General features: G+C 42.9%; 2 protein-coding genes and 1 pseudogene across 3 annotated transcripts; 1 reads left to right on the forward strand and 2 right to left on the reverse strand.

The window, feature by feature from the left end:
* Positions 1-8,759: 8,759 nt before the first annotated feature.
* OSTC (oligosaccharyltransferase complex non-catalytic subunit) lies at positions 8,760-12,309 on the reverse strand. The gene is made up of 4 exons (XM_015861362.3): positions 12,117-12,309; positions 11,929-12,022; positions 10,580-10,777; positions 8,760-9,399 (listed from the first exon to the last, which is right to left on the reverse strand). Exons 1-4 carry the CDS (start codon positions 12,253-12,255, stop codon positions 9,381-9,383), a joined length of 450 nt encoding a protein of 149 aa, XP_015716848.1. The 5' UTR covers positions 12,256-12,309; the 3' UTR covers positions 8,760-9,380.
* Positions 12,310-13,659: 1,350 nt separating this feature from the next.
* On the reverse strand, positions 13,660-17,080 carry RPL34 (ribosomal protein L34). 2 transcript variants are annotated; one of them, XM_015861363.3, is made up of 5 exons: positions 17,052-17,080; positions 16,522-16,595; positions 16,332-16,431; positions 15,506-15,609; positions 13,660-13,787 (listed from the first exon to the last, which is right to left on the reverse strand). In XM_015861363.3, exons 2-5 carry the CDS (start codon positions 16,584-16,586, stop codon positions 13,703-13,705), a joined length of 354 nt encoding a protein of 117 aa, XP_015716849.1. In that variant the 5' UTR covers positions 16,587-16,595; positions 17,052-17,080; the 3' UTR covers positions 13,660-13,702. The 2 variants fall into 2 exon arrangements, with proteins under 2 accessions (XP_015716849.1, XP_085402759.1); XM_085546633.1 differs by having other exon boundaries at positions 16,960-17,075.
* Positions 16,696-17,453, forward strand: LOC146761043 (uncharacterized; annotated as a pseudogene).
* Positions 17,454-23,840: the final 6,387 nt, after the last annotated feature.

Raw genomic sequence — 23,840 nt, forward strand, 5'->3', positions numbered from 1 at the left:
AAATCTCTGTAAGTTTTCCTTGTCAACATTTCTGATGGGACTGCTGCCCACAGCGGACAAGCACACACGGTCTGCTGCACTACAGCTACTGTAACGTTATTGTTACGTGGGCAATTTGCCTTTCTCTGTACAGAATTTACCTCCATGCACAGCATCAGCAGAAAACAGTAAGGAGAAAGAAGATGCTTTGTCACCCTTATTATTCAGCCCTGGTCTGGGTGTTATCACAGCAGTCTGCCTGACCAACGCTGCACAGCGAGGGAGAAAACTCCCTCTCACAGAACGTGACTGAGCACAGACACTGGGAAAGGTTATCTTGGGACATGTGGCAGCCTGAAAAACACGTTGCGTCAGCATGGGAAAGGATTGGGCCTTAGCAGAGGGTGTGTAGCAGTATGTTCCCGGGCAGAGAAAAGCTCAAAACCATGGAGTAAGTCACCACTGCCAAGGGGTTGAATGGAGGCTTTGGAAATGCAAAACAGGCTGCTCTAATGAGGACGCTGGCACTTCCCAGAGAGGAGAAAGCAAGGGAGGAGAATGGGAGGGGGAAACATCAACGAGAAAAAGGAAGACTGCACAAATTAAACTGCGGAAGACTTAAGGATGACATTAGAAAGTAATCTGAAACCTCAATCTGACCAAGATAAGCAGTAGAGTCGATCAGGAATTTAGTGGTAGGGTTTCTCATGATAAAATTTAATTAATGTGGAATCTACCGTGCATGTAATTGAAGCGCTGAAGAGTCCTTTACATGGAAAGGGTGAAGCTGAAAACAAAGGCTTTGTGCCCCGAGGAGCGTTATGAATCATACTTGAGCACACAGCTACAAACTCACGGGTAACACAAGGAAACAGGGGCACTAATGACCAGACCTGAGAATCAGAGCCAGATTCCAGTCCTCCAATTCCAGAGGTCCTGCAGGATCAGAGACCACCTTGAAGGATGGTGTGCTTAACCTTTTAGCATTCTGATATGCTGCTATTGCTGATATTTCAGCAGGTGTTACGAACTAAGAGCAAAGTTCTAACAGGAGTGGAAATCTGACAGGGCACGTTTGAAAACTTATTTGGAAAGTTTAGCACAGCACACTAATTGGAGAGAGTAACACTCTCAATAACAAGAGATGTAAAGGAGGATGAAGGAGATGCTAGAAGTGATCCAGCATGCCATCTCAGGAAACAACTTGCCACAAACCAGTGTGCAGAAGGGAAGGTACTACACTTCAAGCGTCAACTAAAAGTTGGTGTAGAATCATTTTTTCCCCCCCAAACAAGCTGTTTTCTGACAAAAGCATTTTCAGAGTAGTTTTTTAACCTTCCCACAACATGCTTCAGGGCAGATGCCAGGTTTTAGCACAAACTCTTCCAAAAGCAGGTGGTAGTCAACTCACCATACAACCATATGTACAAAAACCTTGGTGATGTCCACACGGCTTTACCTGCCTCTGCTACATTCTGACTTAATTTTATTGAAGCGATGTTCGATGGCCACATGGATTTGTATTTATCTTTACATTCACTGTATTTTAGCCATTTCAATAGCCTGTTAGCCATTTAATTCCTTGCCCACCAGACATACAGTGGATGTGGGATCACAAGGCGGAGCTTTATTTTCAACCTACACAACACTGTAATTTTGAGTAACTCACTCAACTTTATACTTGTTTCTTTTTCAGCATGTGCTGAATTTGTGCGTCTATACACATAAATATATAGGTTAATTAAGAAGTCAGCATGTGACAGTAACTCTCAAAAACTCTGCATGGATGGTGCCATAGAAGTACAAGTTGTTACTGTCTGATATGCTTTAAAGCCCCAAAGTTTTAATTGTAAAATGAATTCAAGTGAGAAACTTCTACAAGTCTTATCACACATTTATGCTTCAGCAGCAAGAAAAAGTGATTCTAATTCCACTCAACACTCCTGTACAAAGCAGTATGTGCTTCCAGTGCTGTACATAGAAAACCAGACTTTTCTTCGCAGGGTGAATTGCATTGCAAGAGACTGCCACCCAGTGGTGAGCCAAAGGCTTAGCAGATAAATGAAACTGCAGATGAAAATCGGAAGATCAAGACTGATAAGGATTAAGCTAATAAAAAATTAAGCTTATAAAATTTTTTTGAATGACGCTTAAGATATTTGTTTTTCCAAATGCCACTGCACAAAGGAAACACTTTTATACTGACCATCCAAGTTAGCAAAAGGAGGCCTCTCAGTTAAAAATTTAATAAAGAAACTGCACTTAAACTCTACTCTTAAACAGGTGTTAAGTATTCTAAGCCCCGTTTGCCTCCTTGCACTGATCTGTCTCCACTGACTTCAGTATAGCATACTCTGGGTTTAACCAGGTGTTAGAGAACGCAATAATTAAGGTCACAGGCTTTTTACTGCCTTTTAGAACTTCAGGGGAACTTTTTAATACAGGTAAAATTATTCCTGCTCAGGTCATGATCATTGTATAAATGAGTTAAATCTAGTTTGTTAATCATTTTGTTAAGGAGCAGTGGTTTTAAGCACTCTGTACCTTTAAATAAAAAGTTTGACAGCACATCCCAGCTCTGTTTTTATGAGCTTCCATATTTATTGTGCAGCCTAACGTGTGTGTGGATCTTGATGTTTGTGACAGACTTTTCTTAGTTTATTCCACTGTATACAGACCACATGTAGTCTATGCTCATAAAACATTCGGTAATTGCATGTGTAGGGGAAAAAAAAAAGAAATGGTTATTTGCTAAGAAACCAAAGAACTTTCAGGTTATCCCAGCTGAGGTGTTTTTAAATCCAGCTACAGGAAACAACTGCCTCCTTTTCTTAGAGCTATGATGAAACTTTGGCAGGATACTCAGACGTATCCGGCACCTCCCTTCTACTGATTTAAACAAAAATTATGTACCTGAATTCCACAAGGATCTTGGCTTGACTGCCGTTGATGTCGATTTTGGATACAAGAGCACCTTTGTTGGCTCCCTAGCAAAGTGCTTGGGGATGCAGAAGGATTTGTATTGTTTTCAGGATGAGTCATGCAAGCAGCAGCACAACAGATGGTGTGGGGTGTAGAACAATAAAGACAAAGATACGAGACAGCTAGGAGAGAACTGGAACAGTCAAAAGAACAATCGGAGAATGATCGAGGCTGAAAGGATAAGAGAAAGCAGGAGGTTGAGCTTTGTCACGGATAGCGGGGGCTAATGAAGTGTGGAGTCACTGCTGGGTGAAGTAGCTCAGACAGTGGTCAGCGGGGAAAACTGAAGGACCTGTGGTCAGAGGAAGTAATAGAGGTAACAAAGCAAAGAGTAGCACACAGCTGATGGACAGCCAAGTGATGGATTTGATCACGATAAAAGAGAAAGCACTAGATGAGGAGGAACGAGGAAACGGAATTGCTGAGAAGACTGATAAATTATATCCTTTAGGAGAGAAATAACACCGCTGTTAGAGCAATCAAAAGCAGCAGCGGTGCCCCAAAGTTGGAAGTCTAGAATGACAGCAAAGAAGGAAAAACAAGAGATGGCAGCTGCTGAAAGACAACAGTAGGAATCCCCAGAGAAAGACAAAAAAAGAAGCCTCAGGCCAGCAAAATATGATGAAACACAGTAGTTCTGAGCTGGTGTAATGGCTAATGGTAACAGAGACAGATACACCGGGGTAAAACATGTTAGAAGTTAAATTTCACAGATCAGTGAAGCAAGGTTCTTTAAAGTAAGAACCTGGAGAACCCAGAGTAATTTACAAGTTCATTAGTGTTTTACTGCCGCTCCACCTCAGAGCAGACAGATGCGCAGAGAAAGCTGCATCAGCTAAATACTTCCTAGAAATAATCACAGACTCCATCCACCCACTGACTGTTCTGTTCCAGCACGGCAGCTATTCTGACAGCCGCTTCATTCTAACAGCAGCATAATTTAGGGACAGACTAACATGGAAATCAACTAGGAAATGAAAAGGCCTTAAAAATAGTAAGTCTATATTTTATTGTCCTTACACCAACAACTAACCCATTCTCTGCTTTGGCAGTAGAAGTTAAGTATTTTCTGCTGCCACATGAAAGTCAGATAACTATTTCACCCCCCCCCAGTTTGAAACAAGACCAACAGGATTCTGTTTTATGACTACACTGCAGGGATACAGCTAAAGGACAGACACAGTCATTTACAAAGACCTGCCTGTAACTGTTTTTAAAGATAGAGTGTGCCAGCATTAGGAAGGTCAGAAGTTTCATTCTCACCTCAAAATAATGAAAATGGGCAGCTGCTGGAAGATGCTTCAAAAACAAAACTGACACACAGGATAAATTGCTCCTTTCCCTTTCACACTTAATGTTTTGCCTCATATACTTTATAATCAAAACTTTTGCATGCATCTCAGTACGATATCATATGGCTGCACAAATAACAAATGCTCCTATTCAACCTGTGGTCCAGGATGACTTACTCAAAGGAACACCACATTTTACCAGCTATATTGCACATTTAGCTTTGCTATTTCATAGAATTGCTCAGGTTGGAAAAGACCTTAAAGATCATCGAGTCCAATTGCAACCTAACCTATTCACTCTTGTTTCAAGTGCAAAATAAGCCAGCTTATTCATTTTAGGGCACTATTTGAGTTGTCAAGATCATATGCTATCACTATGCTACATCCTTATTCTGACCTTCAGCAGTCTCTTCAGTTTTATGATGTATGCTAATGTAATAAGGACTGCCCGTTCTATCCAGGTCACTGGGTACAGGATAGATCTAACCAAGAGACAAAAAACTTCCACTCTGATAAAAGGATGTGAACTAATCAGTAAATAATATCTAAACACGGTTTTCAGAGTACTTCTGCACCTAGCCTACAGTTGTTTCAGTTAGACCAAACTTCCATAACATGCAAGACAGCTTCAAAAGCCACAGCATAAAAAACATCTGCTTTTCTTCTGCCTAAAGGGCCCAAACCTCTCATTATTCTCAAAAGAATTCAAGTTGGCTAATTACCTTTTTACCACTTCCTTCCAGTTGTTCAACATAATATTCTCACCTCCTAAAGCTTTATCTTAGACTGAAGTGGTTTCCGGGTTTATTATTCCACATCCCTCACACCCTCCACCTGCATCTGAAGACAGATGAGGTACTGGAAGGTTAAATATGGAGAATATATTATCTATCATCCAGGAGCTGTCAGAAAGTTACAAGTTCCAAAATTGTTTCAGTCTGTTTACTAAGGAATTCAGAAAGCGTTTCCCCTTTAAGTTTTACCCTAGAGCATCCCTGTCAGCTGCTGAGCACATACAATTACCACCACCAATAAAGGCATCTGAGTTCCCACCTCAGCAGTGAGCTTTGCAGTGAAAACTGATACAAAAGGGAAGTTCCTAATGCCAGCCTTGTGCATTCATAAGTCAGCAGATGATACCACGTTGATTTGATTTATTTGCAGCAAAACACCACTTCTTGCACTCCATAGGTATAACAACCAAAGAGCTTTGACATTTATAGAATCTATATGGTAGTTATGTGATGTAAGTGAAACTTTATCTTGTATCCAAAAGACACTCGGAATTGAACCGATACTGTTAAACAGCAGCTTAGCAAGTCACTTAATAGATTCAAGATAGACGCAGCACCTCACTTCCATACCACCAGTTAAAACACGGTGCAATTCACGCCTGCCTCCCATTATAGTGCCACAGCTGTTGTTCTTACAAAACAAAGAAGAAAGAAAAGCTCATGGTCTTAGTTCCCAGCTGGTAGGTATCCAGTCAAACAAAAAGGACACCAGCATCATTAGCTTTCACCCAGGAAATGCCTCAGGGCACTGCAAATTGTTACAGAACTGTGTTCTTCTGAGGTTCTTGCAGTCATTTCAATTCATTCATTTTCTGCAATTGTTTCAAACCTCACACTCTGGAAGAAAAATATTCTAAAGCAACCAATAAACTGAAAAGCAGGAACTAGAAAATCTAATGGTAAGTCAGATCTAACACAGCAACTCTTCAAGGTAAAACACGACCATCACAGTCACAGAAATCATTTATTTCACAGCCATCACAACATTGCAGGAAAGTTTCTTTTGTATGCAGCATTCCCAAGAACATCAGAAAATGAAGCGAGATTTGCATCTTCCCCATGATCAAATTTACTCCCTCTGTTGGGAGCAGTAGCAGCAAGTTATGACTGCTTCAGTTACTAGTACCTAGTGCTTCCTAATTAATACGTTAAGAAAACATGTATATGAAGTAGGTAACTAGAACAAGCAGCCAACATCAAAAGAAGATGAGGCAGTTTCAGTCTCCTACACAAGATTCCATTAAGCACAACAAATTCAGAATCAAAACAGTGTGAGTTCAAAATACACCACTTCAGTCTAAGAAAGATTTCCATTTTATTTCAGACATCATGGACCACTTTGCACCAAAAAATAAGCTTATCTAAAGAAAGTATTACACATTTTAATTAACAATTACACATTTTTTTCTAGTTTATAATCAGACTTAACAAAATGCCATAATTATTCTTTACCAGCAAAGGTATTTATCAGCATCCCCTCAAAATGGCTGAAACATCACACTCCTGCTGTAAGGATGGGAGGCAACAGATAGAACCACTTTAAACCACTTCCAGACCACCCAAGAAAGGCAGCAGTCACAATTAAGTAACAAAGAAAGAATTACTTACCCCTTTCTAAGGGTCAGGGCTCACCAAACACTCCAGAGGAGGTGATCTCCAAGTAGAGATGCTTCCCTTCTGTTGCCAGCACTTAAATGAGGTTAGGGAGAAGTGGACCCGAAGTGGGGGGTGGTGTCACACAGGTGAATTGCTTCCACCTGTGCTCCCAGGGCTGGCTACACCCCTTCACCAGGTGTTCAATCACTGGGTCAGGCCCTGACCTAACAGATCCCATACACCTGCTAAAAATGGCTTCAGTGGTACAGACCTTCCAATCATGCTACTGTTCCATGATTTGCAGGAGTCCAGAACACCTGGCCTTTTTTGTTGTTGTTTAAATCAGTTATTTTATTAAGAGTTCACTTATGTGTGTGCTCACTTTCAAAAGCTACAAAGGTTATAAATACCATAACTATACCAATGAGGCATCACTGCTCCAAGATTAACCTGAAGCCTACGGAGGTGCCAAAGGTTCAGTATTTTCTCCCGCAGGTCAGAAAATTAAGACCTCTTGCTTTCAGTCTGACTCTTCTCTGTTACTTGGAAATAGCCCAAACAGCTGTTTTTAATCAAGGAAAAATGTGTTCCTGTATGCTCTGCTTTATCACAGTGTTTCAACTCTAATCTCTCACACCACGATCAAGTTCCACTCACGCTAGTTGAGAGCACCAAACGCAGATGGGAATTATCAGTAACTAAAGGTTTCTTTCTGACTCTTTTTAACTACACAAAAGCCCTACAGGCCACTTGCTGCTGCCTGTAAAGAACAGCAGGCATTTACACAAAATATCAGCCTTTCTCTCTTTGATAATACAACTTGCACACTGTACAGCAATACGTTTCCTTGCAGTTGATGTGAAAGTATCATGCAGAAATTCTTCTGTATGTGACCATGAAGCCCCCAGCCCAAATCCTAAATAAACCAATCTCCAGCCACATGTACTGAAATACTCCTACCTAGCACACACCTGAATCCTGGGTGGTCTATCTTACTTCTGCTCTGCATTCTGTTTCCTGGTTCACTCTCTACCTCTGCTTCAGCATAGGATCTGAGCAGACCTAGGTTCAAATCCTGTGATCAAGGAAACACAGATTGTTTAACCTTGTTTGTTGGGAGATGGTCATTGTCTTAGTCTTATTTTCCTAAAACCACATACTCAGAAATCCTATTTGTTCCACAGACCATAAGCATTCAACTACATAATGAAAAACATTGTTTAAGTGCATGCTCGTTTAGACTTGGCAGCAAATCCAGAGGCTGAAGTTGAACAGCAATGGGAAAAGTACCAAGCAAGAGGGAGATCAGAATAACTGTAGTCAGTGATATGTCTATCTTGTTCAACTTCCCTCAGATGTATTATATATCATTACTTATTTAGTCATATCAAATCCCTCCTCTTGAAAGTAAGCATGTCACACCAAAATCTGAGACCACAAGATAACCACTCTGAAAGGAACAGAACTCTGTAGTTATTAACCTCATAGACCAGCTTCAGCGACCCTAAATCTTAATAAAACACACATAGGATTAACAAACACAGGAGTTATTGCATGTAAGAATGAGGGAATGGAAACTTAATGTATGTAAGAGTGAGGGAATATTCTGAGGGTAAATGCTTAACAACTGGCTCTGAAACCCATCTCCACAGATATCCATACAACTAAGGGAACAAAAACATCTCGGTGACATTTACCATGCAGATAAAAAGTGCCTTAAACGCAAGTGGATCACAGAAAAAAAACATTTCTATCAGGTTAGAGGGATCCTTCCTACCCCCAAACACATTTTAATGAAGCATGATGGCAACATTCAGTCTATTAAATGAGGACAAAACAAGTGGGAGGCTTACCTCTCATACAAGAAAGCAGCAGCTTTTCTTTAAGTAAATTAACTTGATTAGTGATAACATCGTATCATTTAGATTCAGGACAAGTGCACAGAAAATATGAGGTCTCTTGTCCTTGATACTGATAAAAAACACGCTACCCAGCTATGGAAAATAAAGCAGAAATTATGCATTCATGGTACAGTAAAGCATGTCAAGCCTGGATGCAGAATATGAGATGCATAGTCAAGAACAAGGTTCCAGAAAACAGATAAAATTCAAATAACTTCATAGAAAATAAGTTTTATTTGGCTTCTTTCATACACTTCTTTAAAAACAAAAGCACATTCATACAGTTTGCCTCTCCCACTGAACATCTGGAATCGCTCGTACAGAGCCATTAATAAGGCAAAAGGTACCTTTGAAATCATTTCAGACACACTGCATTTGGACTGTAAAGCATCCAAAGTCATTTATTTTCAGATTTTAACTTGGAAACAAATGTTTCAGGTGTTTCTTGTCCAATTCACACAATTCTCCCACATGGGGAAGAGGGAACAGACCTTGCAAGACAGAACTGTAAAACCAATGGGCACTACTCATTTCAAGGCAGAGCTAAAGACAGCTTCTCTGTTTCACTGGAAATCAAAAAACAAAACCAACACAACTACGTGACTTTCTCCTTTCAAAAGCTCTAGAACAGAAATGATTAAATGCTGTTTTGAAATGACAAATGAGCCATTGGTAATGAAAGACTGGTTGCAGAGGGCACTCTCTTCAGATGCTTCTTGCGTTCAGGTCTGTTTCCTGTTGGTAGTGACTATGGAACTTGTTTCTTGCTGCTGCTTCTTAAACACTTCAGGAAGAGGAGTAAATGCACCTTGGGTTTTCATACATCACAAGAGGTATTAACCCATCAAGTAGCCTCTACGGAATAAAATTAAGTTAGGAAAAAAGTTAGCAATCAAAGGCAGGACTTCCTCAAAAAGCAAGGGACTGATAGTATGGAAACAAACAGCCCAGCTTGCCAAAACACTCTTCACATGAAAGCCATTTTAAACAGTACATCATGCACAGGGTGCACACCAGCCCACTTACGTGCACTTTCCTTCCTCACTTCATTTCTTTACTGAATCCTGAAAATGCATCAGACTGCTCTCAATCCAGCTCCAGCAATTGTTTGGAATTTCTGAAGCCCTTTTGAACCTTTCGAAAGCTGCTTTATTTGTACCCCCTACACAAACTGCCAGTGTTAAAATATTCTGTAGATCTTGACATCCCCTGATACTGAACACAATTCTGGGCTCTTTTCAACCTCTCTGAAGCCTTGTTTCTTTAAAGATTTATACAAAAACAACTGTCACAACATATATCATCAATGAAACAAGAAAAATACATAGCAGGTTGTAATCCAGCAACCAAGGAACTCAACACATCTGCATTATGAAGCACATTTTCTTAATACACATACAGATAAACATAAATATTTAAGAAAGGAATGATAACATTACAGTCAGCACCTCACAGAGCAACTCCAGAAATTAATTACTGGTACCTCTTAAACTCCTGGTTTCAGCTATTCTAAATAAAATTGAATATTGATGTATCAAAATGTAACGTATGCTGTTTTAATGTTATATTCATTTATATATTCATATATATAATGTTATATTCATTCATACTGTGTTCTCTGCAGCAACACAGTAAAATAAACCCAAAAAGCCTGCAACAACTCTACTTCAGGTCTGCCTTGGATGCTTCTGAAAACCCATTACACTGCAGTCAGTATCTTTAGTTGCAACCTTTCACATACCTTCTTGGCATAAACGATTCATTTGCCATATTCAGTCTAAGTGAAAATTAACTCATACTCAGTGACCCTATCATCTGACTTACCAGAATCTGTCACCTCTTTTTGAACCACAGCACAAACTTAGAGCAGCTGGGCCCAAAGGTTTCCCACTTTGTCTGCTTCAAAAAAGCACTGAAGCAATTTATAGCCAAGGTCCAGATGTTTAGAACACCTGGTTTTATTTCCTGCTACCTTGATATCTACTATTGGCACCGAAGAAGAGAAGAGAAGCTGAGAGAGTATTAAGCCACTTACGGTAACTTCATCCTCATGAAAACTCTGGCCATGAAGAAGCTCAAAAGCACGCTGACAAATCCAATGAAGAGCAGGAGAAACCTATTCAGCTTGGGGATATTTGGTGCATTAGATCGATCCAAAATGATGAATCCTAAACCACCCATGGTGAACAGGAAGCTAGATGCGAGCCCTTCCATAATATATTGTCCATTTACTCTACAGGAGAAGAAAAGAGAGGCGAAAAGGTAGGATGTTAGAAGTTAGGAAAAGCTTACGTTTAAAATAACTATTTGTATTTCAAAATGCAGCTACTCAACCTGTTTTGGCAGCCGTACACAAGAACATTAACTTTGCCAGGTGACTTCCTACAGTGTTAATTCAGAAAATTTACATTACACAACTACATTGAAACTTTTAAATTTATCTCCTCCACTGACAGCCTGCAAAGCAACCAGTCAAGCACACGATATACAGTAGTGTATATTACTGGATACCATGCAAGCTCATCAGCTTACAGAAATATCCACTCCAAAAGTAGCACCAGCTTTCACAGATGACTCCAGGTACAGAGCTGTGGCCAACAAGCTCTTTAAGTCTTATTTCCACCACGATGTTTATGCAGTTGTGACCTATATAATGAATGTCTCCAGAGCTTCTGGACTTGCCCCCATTGTGGGGTCCACGCTCCATTCACCCCCATGGAGAGGGTCTGCCATGAGAACGAGTGTCGGACAGAAGCCCCCCAAGAAGAGGAGCCCCACAGCTGCCCCCCAACTTCGGCCCTACAACGCCCCTATCACTGTGATGTGTGTAATGGGCATTTCTGCTTCACCCCCATTGAGATCCTGCGGCATCGATGGCAGCATCGGTGATGGGAGAAACCCTATAGGGGATATTGGGGGCCCTATATGGCATATAGGGGGGGATATGGGGGGAATAGTGGAAATAAAGGAGTTTTTGGGGGAAAAGTGGAAATAAAGGGGTTTTTCATGGGGTTTATGGGGTTTTTCATGGGGTTTTTGGGCTTCTTTATGGGGTTTATGGGGTATTTCATGGGGTTCTAGAGGTATTTCATGGGGTTTTTTCAGGCTCTGGAAGTATTGCAGTCAGTCGAAGAAGCCCCGGAAGTTGTGGGTCTCGTCGGGGTTGAGAGCAGCCTGAACAAACCCCATTCTGAGTTCACATGAAAGCACACCTGCAGGTTCCAGCACAAGACAGAAAAAAGCTCTGCAGGCAGGAGCTGCTAAGTTTAGATTTGCAAACCAAAGGCTAGATTTCAGCCAGGCCCAGCCTTTCAAGAGAGCTAAAGGCAAGCTGCCTCAGCTCCATAAGCTTCTTCATACGTGTTTGTAGGGTGCTGTTCCCACCTGTAGGCCAAGAAGGCAACCGGCCTCTGATGCCCGTGTTCATCCGTCATCGACCCCACGCTGGGGGGCTCCACGATCACATCGTAGATAATTCCTGCGAGGAAACAAACACACAAACACACACATACACACAGTGTCAGCGTGGGGTCTCGAGCTCAGAGCGGACAGGGCTCCATGCAGGCGGGTACCTCCGGTGATGAGGAAGTACGACACCACCACCAGCGCGTAGACCGTCATGGCCGAGGGCATGTGCACCCATCCCGGCCGCTTCAGCTTGATGTTGGGGCACTCGAGCACGGCGAAGGGCAGCCGGAACAGCGTCTCCATGGCGGCGGATCCGACACAGCCACGGTCTCGCGCCGCCGGGCGCTTCGCTCACACGAAGGCGGAAACGGAAACACAGCCGGGTCCTGGCAGGGGGAAGTAAGGAAAGAATAATAAAGATAAAGCCAACAAAATCACCCCAAAGCGACGAGAGCTCTGTAACGCGAGATATGCTCTGCTGGCACTTTTGATGTGAAAAAAGCATCCAGAAGCTCAAGAAGCTCCTCAGAGAGTAACGATATGCTTTACCCACCTGGCAGGGCCTCGCAGCCCTGACGTGTCGCTGCCGGGGTCCTCCCGGCGGGACAGGCCGCCAGGGGGCAGCAGCGATCCGACACTCGGCTGGGCATGAGCAAGGGTTCACAGCCTTAAATAAATAGACGTGTATGACGTTTGCAGTTCTGCCTCTAGTATCCTCTCCCTCCAGCCTTCCATCTTTCAGAGCACTACGGCTGCCCTACTTAAAGCACAGTTCCTGCTAGCGCAGGAAGGTAGCAACTAATACAATTTTAACCTTGTCAACTAACTATAGTAACAGCGCCTCAAAACGTCAGCACATTGAATGGCAGCGTTTAAAGCAGCCTCTATCGAGCTTTTCAGCACAGCTTGATGAGACACAGAGGCCTCACACAGCAACACGACTTACTGCAACACTGATCCTCTTTATTATCCTAATGACTCGAGGCACTGAAGTATTGGGGCACAGCAGGCTCTGCCCTGTGCACTGTTGGTGTGTGCAGGATTGTGGCCACCTCCGTCACTCAAAGGCAGCATCAACCAAGTGTTGTGGGCTTGCAGGCAGCTGATCCCAACGTTCCTGGGGTCTGCATTCAAATATTCCACCACATTTCTTACTGCCACTCTTAAATCCAGTTCTAGGAGCTATTAGGGGTCTGTTCATCTGGAGCTCTGCTTGTACGGTGCCTGCAGCTGCCAATCCATGAAGCCCCGAGCACAACAGCTGGAGCTTTCCTCCAAATCCAAATGTAGCTGTATCCAATGGTCTGGCAGACAGCACCAGCTTCAAGGCAGATGATCCCCCTCCACCCTCAGATTCAAATAGCAGCAAACTGCAGAACATACTACAAAGAAACCTCAAACTACCTTAAGCTTACCCTAGCTTATTTGCTCTTCACCTGGCACTGTCTTCTGTGTTTGCTTTTCTGTTTTACACGTCTTCCATTCATTTCACGTGCAGCTGCTGCCATGAGAATAGGGCTGTTCAGTTACTCTGTCTCAGGATTTTAAGACAGAGCCGGGAGCCCTGTTCAACCAGGCCTGCTTTGCTCTCAAGGCTGTACACAGTACTGTAATGGCCTCTGTTGCATCAGAATCCATTTCTGCCTTTACCAAGCTGTGAGAAGCTCTAATCAGCTTTTGTTGGCACGCTGAAAGAAAAGACACCAGGAAAGTGGAACTTTCATTTATTGGGCAGAAAATACAAATACATTTACTTTGACTTCTGGCTCTGTGCTTGTGCCTTCAACACTTTCACAACGATCTTCTGCTCCTCAATAAGGAAAGCTCTCTTGATTCTGGAAAGGAAACACAACAACATCAGGACGTGCATCTGATCAACTGAGTGCTCAGTCACACAGAATCATAGAATTACCCAGGTTGGAAAAGACCTTGAAGATCATCAAGTCCAACCGCAGCCTAACCAGTCCCCTAACTCTAAAAACCCTCCACTAAATCATACCCCTGAGTAATGTTCTATGTGTGGTGTTAGCTCCACATTACTTTAAAAGAAGTTGGCAATGTTCTTGCCAGCCAGCACCAAAAGACAGGAGCAAGAGCAGCTCATGTAGAGGTCTGGGGAAAAAAACCTTGTTTGTTTGCAAATGTAGGGTTAGTGCCTTCTGGGCAGATTAAGGCAATGCTTGATGGCTTCACTAACCTAAGTGGAAAAATAAAGCTGAAATCCTCACTGGCAAACTAATTACACATTATAATTGGTGAGACCAGCTGGTCAGTTCTCTCCCTCAGAAAAATGACATGAGTCCAGTCAGCAAAACAGCTCTGCCAGGATTAGAGCTTCTTCATCCACAAACAAACACTGGCAGGTCAAGTCATGCCTGAACACAATCACTTCTGGAAGGCAAACAGGCCCAGCATGTAGATGGTGGTAGTCCTCACACATCAATAGTGTGTTTGATGAGTTTGATTTAAAAGCAAGAGCAGCCTACCAGCAATGCTTTGACAAAGCACAAAGAGCTGCCAGTTGCAAGGAAGGAGGTGTATTTTTAGGCCAAGACGTGCTCATCTATTAAAAACAAACTCTCAAGCTCACACTGTTTGGGAAACACTTAAACTGCCACTTAACACTGAAAAGTTATGCTAAAGATGTGCAGCTGTAACAACCTGTCTTCAGCAGCACCTAATGTGATGTAGCTTAGAACTCACAGAAGAGGAAAAAAAAAGAGGCTGGCAACATTTGCACTACAGATGAAAAACTGGCATTACGCTGCTGACTCCAGAGATCTGCTTTGATTACCATTCACAGAGATGACATGTTGTTTGTAATACAGATTTATCAAGGAAGTATCCAGACACGTAGCTGTTACACAATAAAACTTCATTAAGGGATGCCTAGCAAAAGTCATCTTAAAGCTTAACCACATTAAGTTGCTTAAGATGCTGAAAATTCCATCAGTGAGTCCCAAAAAATCAGAAAGACGTCAAAAATCAAAATGATCTTTCACTAATATCTTTGCATACAACAAAGCAGAAGAACACGGGACAACAGAAGAACAAATATCTTTACTCAGTACAAAAAAACAGAATGATATTTAACACCTAAGCATCAGTATAGTAGGAAACCACAAAGAACAAACTCTCTGTAGGAGTTTCACACACAGGAACCAGCTCAAATCCCAAAGAAAACACTGCACATCTTGCCACCTCGTGCTCACCCCTCCATTCTATGACAGTGTCAGAAGAGCCTTCAAAATGTTTGGCCCACGCTACGCAGATACAGTACAAAAACTAGAAGTTCTTTACTAGGAGAGTGGAACAGGCTGCCCAGGGAGGTTGTGGATGCCCCATCCTTGGAGGTGTTCAAGACCAGGTTGGACGGGGCCCTGGGCAACCTGATCTAGTAAAGGTGTATGTTGGTGGCCCTGCCAGGCAGGGGGGTTGGAACTACATGATCCTTGAGGTCCCTTCCAACCCGGGTCATTCTGTGATTCTGTGTGTAATTCAAAACTCACATGAAGTCACCTCAACATTAGAGTTAAGTTTGCTGTAGGCTCACCTGTCACGGACACACTTAGCACACATGGAACCACCATAGGCTCTGCTGACATGCTTCTTTGTCTTTGACAGCCTCTTAAGAACTTTAGGACGCACAGCGCGCACCTGTAAGAAGCAAAAATCAGAAGTATATAATAAGAGAGCACTTCCTAATTCAGGTAACAGCTGTATTATGAAAATATACTCAGATAGTTTGTTCTCAGAAAGCAGCAAAATCTTAAGCTGACTACTGAACAGGCAGGAAAAGTGACATACATACACATGCTGTATGCATGCTGCTTGCAGCATCCCAAAGCTGATTTTTTTCACTAAACAGCTTTTGAAATACATTCAGAATTATTAAAATTGCTTATTAAATAGATCATCTTCACAAGGCTAGAAACAGGCTGAAAATAAGTCAAGCATTCCAATCTGCCATCAAAAGCAACAGCATTAAATCAGGAATAAAGTTTGGGAATGAAATAGCACATGAGGCTTGTGTTTTGTGTAAAGCCGCCTAGTAGATCCAGTTCTAACCTCCAGCCCTGCTACAGACTCATCTAGATCTAACTTGAAACAACTGCAGCCAGTTAACAGTGAACTCCCACAAGTTCAGCTAATAGCAGTGAGATCACAAGCATTAAAAAAGCACTCGTTCCTTAAGCTTCCAAACTGTTTTACCAGCTCCACCTTACAATACTCAAATGGGATCATTTAAACAGAAGGCTGTCCTTGAACTCGTGAGGAAACAGACACCCAACAGGAATCGGATCTTAACATTTAAAACATAAATAAAACAAAACCAGGAGTTACTATCAAACTCTCATGCCAGCAGCCCTGAGACTTACACCACGAAGTCGTCCTGGGCACACACCGCATGCTGACTTCGGTGCCTTCCCTACTTTCTTGGTGTAGAGGTAAACAATCCTGTTTCCAGGTGTTCGGGACCTAAATGGCAGAAAAACAGTGAATGGAACAACCAAACTGTGAGCTTCATTTTCTTCACCAAAAATTTCCTAGCAACTGTGGCTTACTTACAGCCTGGTCTTGTTGGAAGCTGTGTTGTAGGATAACCTACGGCGGTAGGTCAGGCGCTGAACCATTTTTCACACCTAAATTAGGCAAAAAACAAAGCAGCAATGGATTAAGAGCTCCATTTCCAAATGGGAAGTTCACAGATCACAGCTTCACCTGCACTGAACGACTGAGCCTGAAAGCTGCGCTCAACATGGCGCACAATTCCCCCCTCTCAAGTGAGGGCTGCTGTAGCCGTGCCGCTCCACACCCCGTTCCGTGCCTGCTCCTGGCCCAGCACAACAGGACACCCCGCCACCCGACAACATGACGCCGCCCCGACGGCGGCTGCCGGCCCTAGGGCAGCTCTGCAGCCTGCAGGCCGCTGAGGGCTGGGACCGCCCTGTTTCTCCGCCCGCCCGAAACGCGGTCAGCGCAGCCCCAGCCCGTCGCCACAGCCACCCGCAGAGCCGCCCTCAGAGCTGGCCGGGCCGTGGATGGAGGCGGATGGACGCCGATAGGCGATAGCGGCCCGCAGTCCATAGCCGCCATACCTGGCGCCGCCGGATCCGGAAGAGGAAGCGGAAGCGTCCGGATGGAAGTTGAAATAGCAGCGCACCGGAACCCGGAAGGAATAGGGGAGAGTCAGTATGGGTGCCGCCATGCTGTATGGCGGTGGGGCTGCAAGGGCGCCGCCATGTTGTAGGACTATGGGGCGGGTAGTGTGGGAGGGACTGGATACGGCCAGAGCATTGGGGCGCCGGCCACACTGCCCATATTCGCCTTGTATATACTGGGAGCAGCGCTTCTCTTCCCTCTTCTGCTTTGAAGGACACACAGCTTTTGGCAGCAGGGAGCTGTAGCCCCACAGGACTGGCCCCAAAGGTCATGCACCTGCAATACATGGCAGCTATGTGCTGCTCTCCAGATATAGCCAGAGAGCTGCACATAAAACATGCAGGGCTGGACACCTTCATTAGCTGCCTCAGCGTTGCTTTTGGAGAGCAGCACACGCTCGGAACCCTTTGATGTGTGCTGCTGCTGCTGCCCTTATTTATGGATTCATAGCTGGCAGTTCACTGTGCTGCATCCTCCCTGTTTTCGATCTGTGATTATTATCATTTATTTATTTTTGGTAATTATTGACTCTTTTTAAGTGCAAATTATGGACACCGGGATTTTTCTAATTCACTAAGGAAGAGGAAATATGTATGAACTAGATTTGAGGGTATACTTAAAATTGGAGTGTATTTCAGACAACAAGTACATTTCAGAGCAATTAGAGTCTTTAATATGATCTTTCTAAGCCCTGAGCCCTGAGGGGAATAAGAAAGCCAATTAAATTACATTAAATAATCGTGACTACATAGAAAATTGGAACAGAATCCAATTGTTAAAAGAACAACACTATTAAACGATGATGGTACAGTTTAGTTGAGATGTTGCAAGTGCAACAGGTTACCATTTTATTATTGAACAGCACTATTGATATTTTTGGAGCTTACCCAACTGGGGCTCTGAACTCGACCAGTGTGAATTTAGAAGCTGGCACTTCAATGCCAGCAGCTCACTGCCAGTGATGCTCTGCCCTACTTTTTCAATCATTCTCATTTTCTTTCATAAGAGGAACAGGGCTGTCAGGAAAGGCACTTGTGAGAGCATCTCGAAATGTTAGTTTTATAACAACTGGTTTAGTGCAATGTAGGGTGGGGATAATATTTGAAGGGGGAGCATGGGGCTCTCCTATGTTCTCTGCTATTCCTACTTCTCCATAGGACCAAACTGCCTCTTTGGGGAGCAGGTCTTTCCATGTCCAGCTCTTTTCATTGCCTCCTCTTGCACCTTCATCTTTCCCTGAATATAAGGGAGATGATGAAATAGCAAATTCACAGCCTACCATCTTGGAAATGAACCAAAGCATTTTTTCCCTGCTAGGAAAGTGGAAGCGTAGGCCTGTGGATACAGCCTTTTCCCTTAAGAAAGCATAACGTTTCCAGGGTGTATTTGCTTATTTTCAGTGTGAAACCAGAAAACACTTTTCTGCCAAAGATGACTGAAAAGATAACCATCTCTGGTGGCAGATTAGCAATGTGTAGCATTTGCACGGGCCAGCCAGTTGTCACCATGTTCAATTTAATGTACCAAAAAGATTGCTTTGTTCATAGTTTAAGACCATTTCGTGCTATGTTGACCATCTTTGCTTTTTTTTTCACACCATTCTCTCCTTACCTTCCTTTCCTCTGAAAATCCCTGTCTGTGTGCATAATCATTCACATCCTCACATGGAAAAGTCCATTTCAGTAAAAGCACAAGTGCCAACATGGGTAAGGCTTGACGAGCCTGGCTGCACCTCTGAAAATCCTCATTCTTTACTTTCATGACCCTCCTGCCTCCCTTCCAGAGATCTCCCAAGCCCTCCCAGAATTCTGCTGTTCCACCAGCCTCTTCTCATGGATCCCTATGCTTCAGCAACCTCTGCAGTCCCAGGGGCTCTCCTGCATCACAAGCTTCAATAAGTGATTGTTGTCACCTTTATTTGCCTCTGTCCTGTCTATGTCTGGTCAGTGTCCTAGCCTGGTCAATCCGCAAAGGCACAGGAAGAAAAGCAAGCCTGAGTGCAAGCACATACTCAGTACCAGTGCTGGCAGAGGGATGTATTGCTCCTGTTAACTCTCAGCAACAATACATTTTTTTGAACAGCAGTAGGTATGTCTTTCAGAAATGCCTCATTTAAATTAGAATCCAACCTTGTGTGCTGCTCCAATACAAACAGCAGGAATGGGTCTTTAAATGAGGAAGGAGAGCAAGAAGCCATGCAAATGTACTAGGAGCCGACTGAAATGGAGCACAGAGGAAGAAGTCCTGTGGTCCATTGTCTCTCTGGAGTCCTTTTTTTTCTTCCCCCCCCCTTAAAAATCACATTATCTTTCCTTGCTAAATACGTGGCACGTGTCACAATGATGATATTCATTTATATCAATGTAACCTTTCACAACATGGACCTGTGCAAATTACTTTACAAGAAACTGTACTTCATTTCCATTTCAGTGGAGCTTGTTAAACAAGCAAAATTATTTTGTAGCAAAGGGAAAAACAATTTAGTGGAATGCACTCCAAGCACAGAAAGTACATAACATCATATTTGGGTTGAAACTTTTTCTGTCAGAAATGTCATAACCCCGTAAGAAAGAGAATTAAAATCCCGTTATTTTAATTTACATCTAGCCACGAGATAAGTAAAGTTATCATTGAAATTCTAATTAAATAGGATGATTGACTAAGGTAGGACATCAAAGAAGAGAAGTGAATATGATAAGTCAAAGTCTTATTAATTAGTCCGCGTGGAAGAAATTCCAGGGACGTCAAGCTGAGGCTGCTGCAAGGAGAAAAAAAGCAGACAAGAAAATGTGTGTTTCTTTGAAGTTAGGAACTGAGATAGTGATGGAGGTAATTGTGTCTGACTGGATCCAGTAATGAAGAGCCGTAAATCAGACCTAGGAATCGGAGGAAAGATTCCAGTAACGAATGTGGCTGCCCCCCTGCTGCGAAGAAACAGAATGCAGAGCTGACTAATTGACCCAGTCTATCTCCCAGTAGCTCTCTGTTATTATTTATTAATTTTTAATTTCTGAATTATTTACGTTCTGGGAAATTATTTTTGACAGCCTGTTAGGCGTGCCAAAGTTAATGGAGGATGAAAGGACCGGTACTAGAATTAGCAGGGATGTAGTCACAGGCTACTGAATTTAATGATTTTGGAAGGGAAAATTGATTTCACACAGCGTGTCACTTTATACTACTTTAGGGATACACCAGCTATTTGATTAATTGAGGAATAACCAACTCAAAGTATATTTGAAGTGTAAATGAATCACAGCGCTCAGCTGTTTATTTTTCCCCTTTTCTGATGAGAACACTGAGTTTGCTTAAAGTTGCTGATTAAAACCAATACAGGTAGGCCCCATGCACACACCTGCTTGTTTTCCCTTGCCTTTAAAAAAATAATATCTCACCATCTGGAGGAGACGCGTAATCCTCCATTCCACTTGGGATGGAGCTGGTCCTTCCCACACAAAGCCTAATTAAACAGGCTTTGTGTACACTCCCTTCCTCCTGCAGAAGTCTTTAGGAGGAGCACAGCACCCAGCCTGTGGGCAGGGCACGTGCTGAGACGTGAATTCTCCGTGAATTCTCCCAGCTGCATTTCATCTCGTCCCTGAGGTGAGGGAGCGGTCCCTGGCCCACCACATTTCCCCCGTAGGTCCTGCTGGTGCAGCGGTGTTATGCTGGTCCGCCCATCCATCGTACAGAGCGATGATAAAATAAAGGGGCTCTGGGTAGCTCTTCTGTGTTGTGTTTCATCCTCAGTGCCAAATGCAAGCCAAATCCTGTCTGCTGCTCACGTCTAAGCCTTCTGGCCCTCCGGGCATCAAGGGCATGGAGGCAATCTTTTCCCAGAAACGTGTATAATGCCACAGGCAGTTCACATCTCCAGAAAGATTCATACTGGAAATGTCTCCCGAGTTACTCGAGATGAGAGCATCTCTGCTCCTTCCCATGAATGGCAGCTGCTTGAAGCGAGCCATACAGCTGCCTTTCCCCTGCGCTGCACAGAGGATGTGCATTTGGTGCCTGAAATGGGGATCAAAGTGGCAGAGCACCTTTCTGGCACGACTTCCTATGGCACAGCTTGGATAAATAACAGTTAAGGACAGCACAGTCTGTCACTGGACACTGGTTACCTTAATTTTGGATGTCGGTAATGGAGTGTCTTCTTAGAATCATAGAATCACTAGGTTGGAAAGGACCTACAAGATCATCTAGTCCAACTGTCCACCCATTATCATTACTACCATTAAGCTACTAAACCAAATCTCATAGCTCCTCAATGATTCTATGATTTATTTGCACTAAAAGAGTAGCAAACACTAAATACGACGCGTGGTTACTGCTTTTCACAAAGCTGTCCGCCACAAGAAATGACTCAAAGCCATCTGCTATAAATGAAAACAATCCCCAACAACAGGTGAAAAGGGTAGACTCCATTTCTAGTCCAATGAACAGTAAAACTGCTCTGAATGTATGGGGACCAAACTATTGAGTCAGAGATGAAATGTCTAATGTGGCATTCTGGACATTTTGCTGTGACTCGGCCCCTTAAAAATACTAAGAGTTCTCCTGGAAAATATAGATCGTATTGAGGCGTGGGGAGAGCTAAGGAATAATGAAAAGTCAATCATGCATCAGTGTATCCTTAAAATATACATCTGTGCTCATGATTTTAAGATAAATGAAGAAGTACAGGAAGGTTTTGCTGCTTAGGTTATACAGGGGGTTTATAATTCATTTAAACACTTCTCTAAGGTTATTTCTCTGAGCACTTCAGGAGCACCAGGAACATTTCTTTGAGATGTTTTACACACAGCCTGGTTCCTCTGTTACCTTTTGGATTATACCAGTAGCAATTAACTCTGCAAGAAGGATCAGCTAAAACAGAGTGTCAGGGGAGATGTGTGACCTGTGGCCTCTGCTCTGGGGATTGCTACTTGATCATTTTTTCTGTCTGCATGTGCTCCTAGAACAAAAGCCTGAATCTCCTGATGAAGATGATGCAGCGTGCTCTGCTGTGGTGTATTGAAATGAATCCACCACAGAGCTGGATTCTCCCTGTTTCAATATTAAAACAAAGGGGATATGCTTTCAGTGCAACACCCTGGGAATTCAGCTCATAAGTCCAATTAACGACAACTAATTCCCTATACTGCATATTTACCCCTAAGAGTTGGCTAGATATAATAAGTCATGCATTTTGCATTTAAGCTTCTAATGCCCAGAGGATAACTAAAATCTATCCTGATCACTTTTTATTTTCGTCATATGAAGAGAGAAGAAAGCATCCTTCCTGCCCCCTACTGTTAAGCATCTACATATTATGGCACTACATCTATGAAAAAACCTGTCTCTTCTCCTCATTGCTCCATACCTTTCTTTTTCATAAATGCCTTCTTTAAGAAGGTGAGAATGTAACCAAACCATTGTGGATGCATTTTTTGTATAGATTAATGCACCCTGAGGCCTTATTCACCCTGTTACAATGATCTGCTGACTCACTACCATTCTTTAATCTGTAAGGCTGTGTTGCCTGCAGTGTATGGTCCACACACACTGGTTTTCACTACAGGAGATATCAGGGTAGTGCCCCGCTGCAACAATGAACATACTTTAAAAGCTATAACTCTAACATAGATGACTGAGCTATAGCATGTTAAAGATTAGGCAAATACTTGCAATGATTGAAATGATCTTCTGGAACTCAATTTTGCTTACTGTTTAAGCTAGATCTGAACCAAACCCTCTAATGATAAAAGCCCCGCATGCTACTCCACATGGTAAATGCAAAAGGGTGAGGAAAGAGAGAGAGAGAGACCATATGTGTGCATAAGGCTATGGATATTCTTAGTTAGGCACAGTCTTAATTCTATCTTAACAATTAGGAACACATTGAAATATCTAGCCATGTGTCTGGATACCCATTTACTGGTGGTTAACAGAAAAAAATAAGGTCTGTTTTTACCATATATATCTATATTTATGAAGTTTTGTAACAAGGAAATAATGTCAGATAGCACAAGATCTCCATGGTTGAAAGGAATGTGGGAGAAAAATGAAATGGCTTGAGGAGAAAACAACAGAGCATATTAAAACAGAAAGCATGTTACACTGCTTGATAGCACACAAAATATGACGCTGTGCTAAAAGAAATGCCTGGATGAATGTTTGGTAGCTGTGCCTGCAGAGCAGCAAGTTATCTATCAGACAGAAAGCAGCCCACAAAATATTTCTGCAATACCGCACTTTGCTGTGCATGGCAAAAACCCCAGAAGGTGTTATTCTTTCATGAAGCTGTGGTGAACTTGGCGGACGCTCGGGATCAGACGGCTTGCTCCTTATGTGAGATTCTGAGCTGCATACTCACAGATTGGAGGCCAAGATTTTGGAGCAGATCCCAGCCGGCTTTCCAAGCACTTGCTCCCAAGCCAGGCTTTCTGCAGGTCCAGGGAGCAGAATGACTGCACGGGAACTGAGCTCTTCTTAACATCCCAGGCTACCTGGCAACAAATGACCAAAAGTCCAATGGTATGACCCTGAAACAGGGCTTTGTGCAGAGCAGCACAGTGCCTACACTTGCATAGCTCATCATGGCCCAACTTCCCACTCACTGGAAAGCAGCAGCAGGCTGCAGCACTAATGAGTCCTTCTCTTCTAAAGACTCAAGACTTCATGTGCTTTGAGGAGATTGAAGATAAGCATTAAATTTTGATTAAAAGGACACTGCGAACTTA

The sequence above is a fragment of the Coturnix japonica genome, chromosome 4 (genome assembly GCF_054131305.1).
Source record: "Coturnix japonica strain WE chromosome 4, WE-NBRP24, whole genome shotgun sequence".
Lineage (NCBI taxonomy): Eukaryota > Metazoa > Chordata > Aves > Galliformes > Phasianidae > Coturnix > Coturnix japonica.

Bases quoted from the DNA above. Each gene is read 5' to 3' on its own strand.
- RPL34 (XM_015861363.3), bottom strand. From the start codon at position 16,586: ATGGTTCAGCGCCTGACCTACCGCCGTAGGTTATCCTACAACACAGCT. The intron at 16,432-16,521 runs GTAAGTAAGCCA...TCTGCCATTTAG, and splicing joins GCTTCCAACAAGACCAGGCT to GTCCCGAACACCTGGAAACA. The intron at 13,788-15,505 runs GTGAGCCTACAG...TTTCCTTTCCAG, and splicing joins GCTAAGTGTGTCCGTGACAG to AATCAAGAGAGCTTTCCTTA.
- OSTC (XM_015861362.3), bottom strand. From the start codon at position 12,255: ATGGAGACGCTGTTCCGGCTGCCCTTCGCCGTGCTCGAGTGCCCCAAC. The intron at 12,023-12,116 runs GTACCCGCCTGC...GTTTCCTCGCAG, and splicing joins GTACTTCCTCATCACCGGAG to GAATTATCTACGATGTGATC. The intron at 10,778-11,928 runs GTGGGAACAGCA...CTTCTCCTGTAG, and splicing joins GTTGCCTTCTTGGCCTACAG to AGTAAATGGACAATATATTA.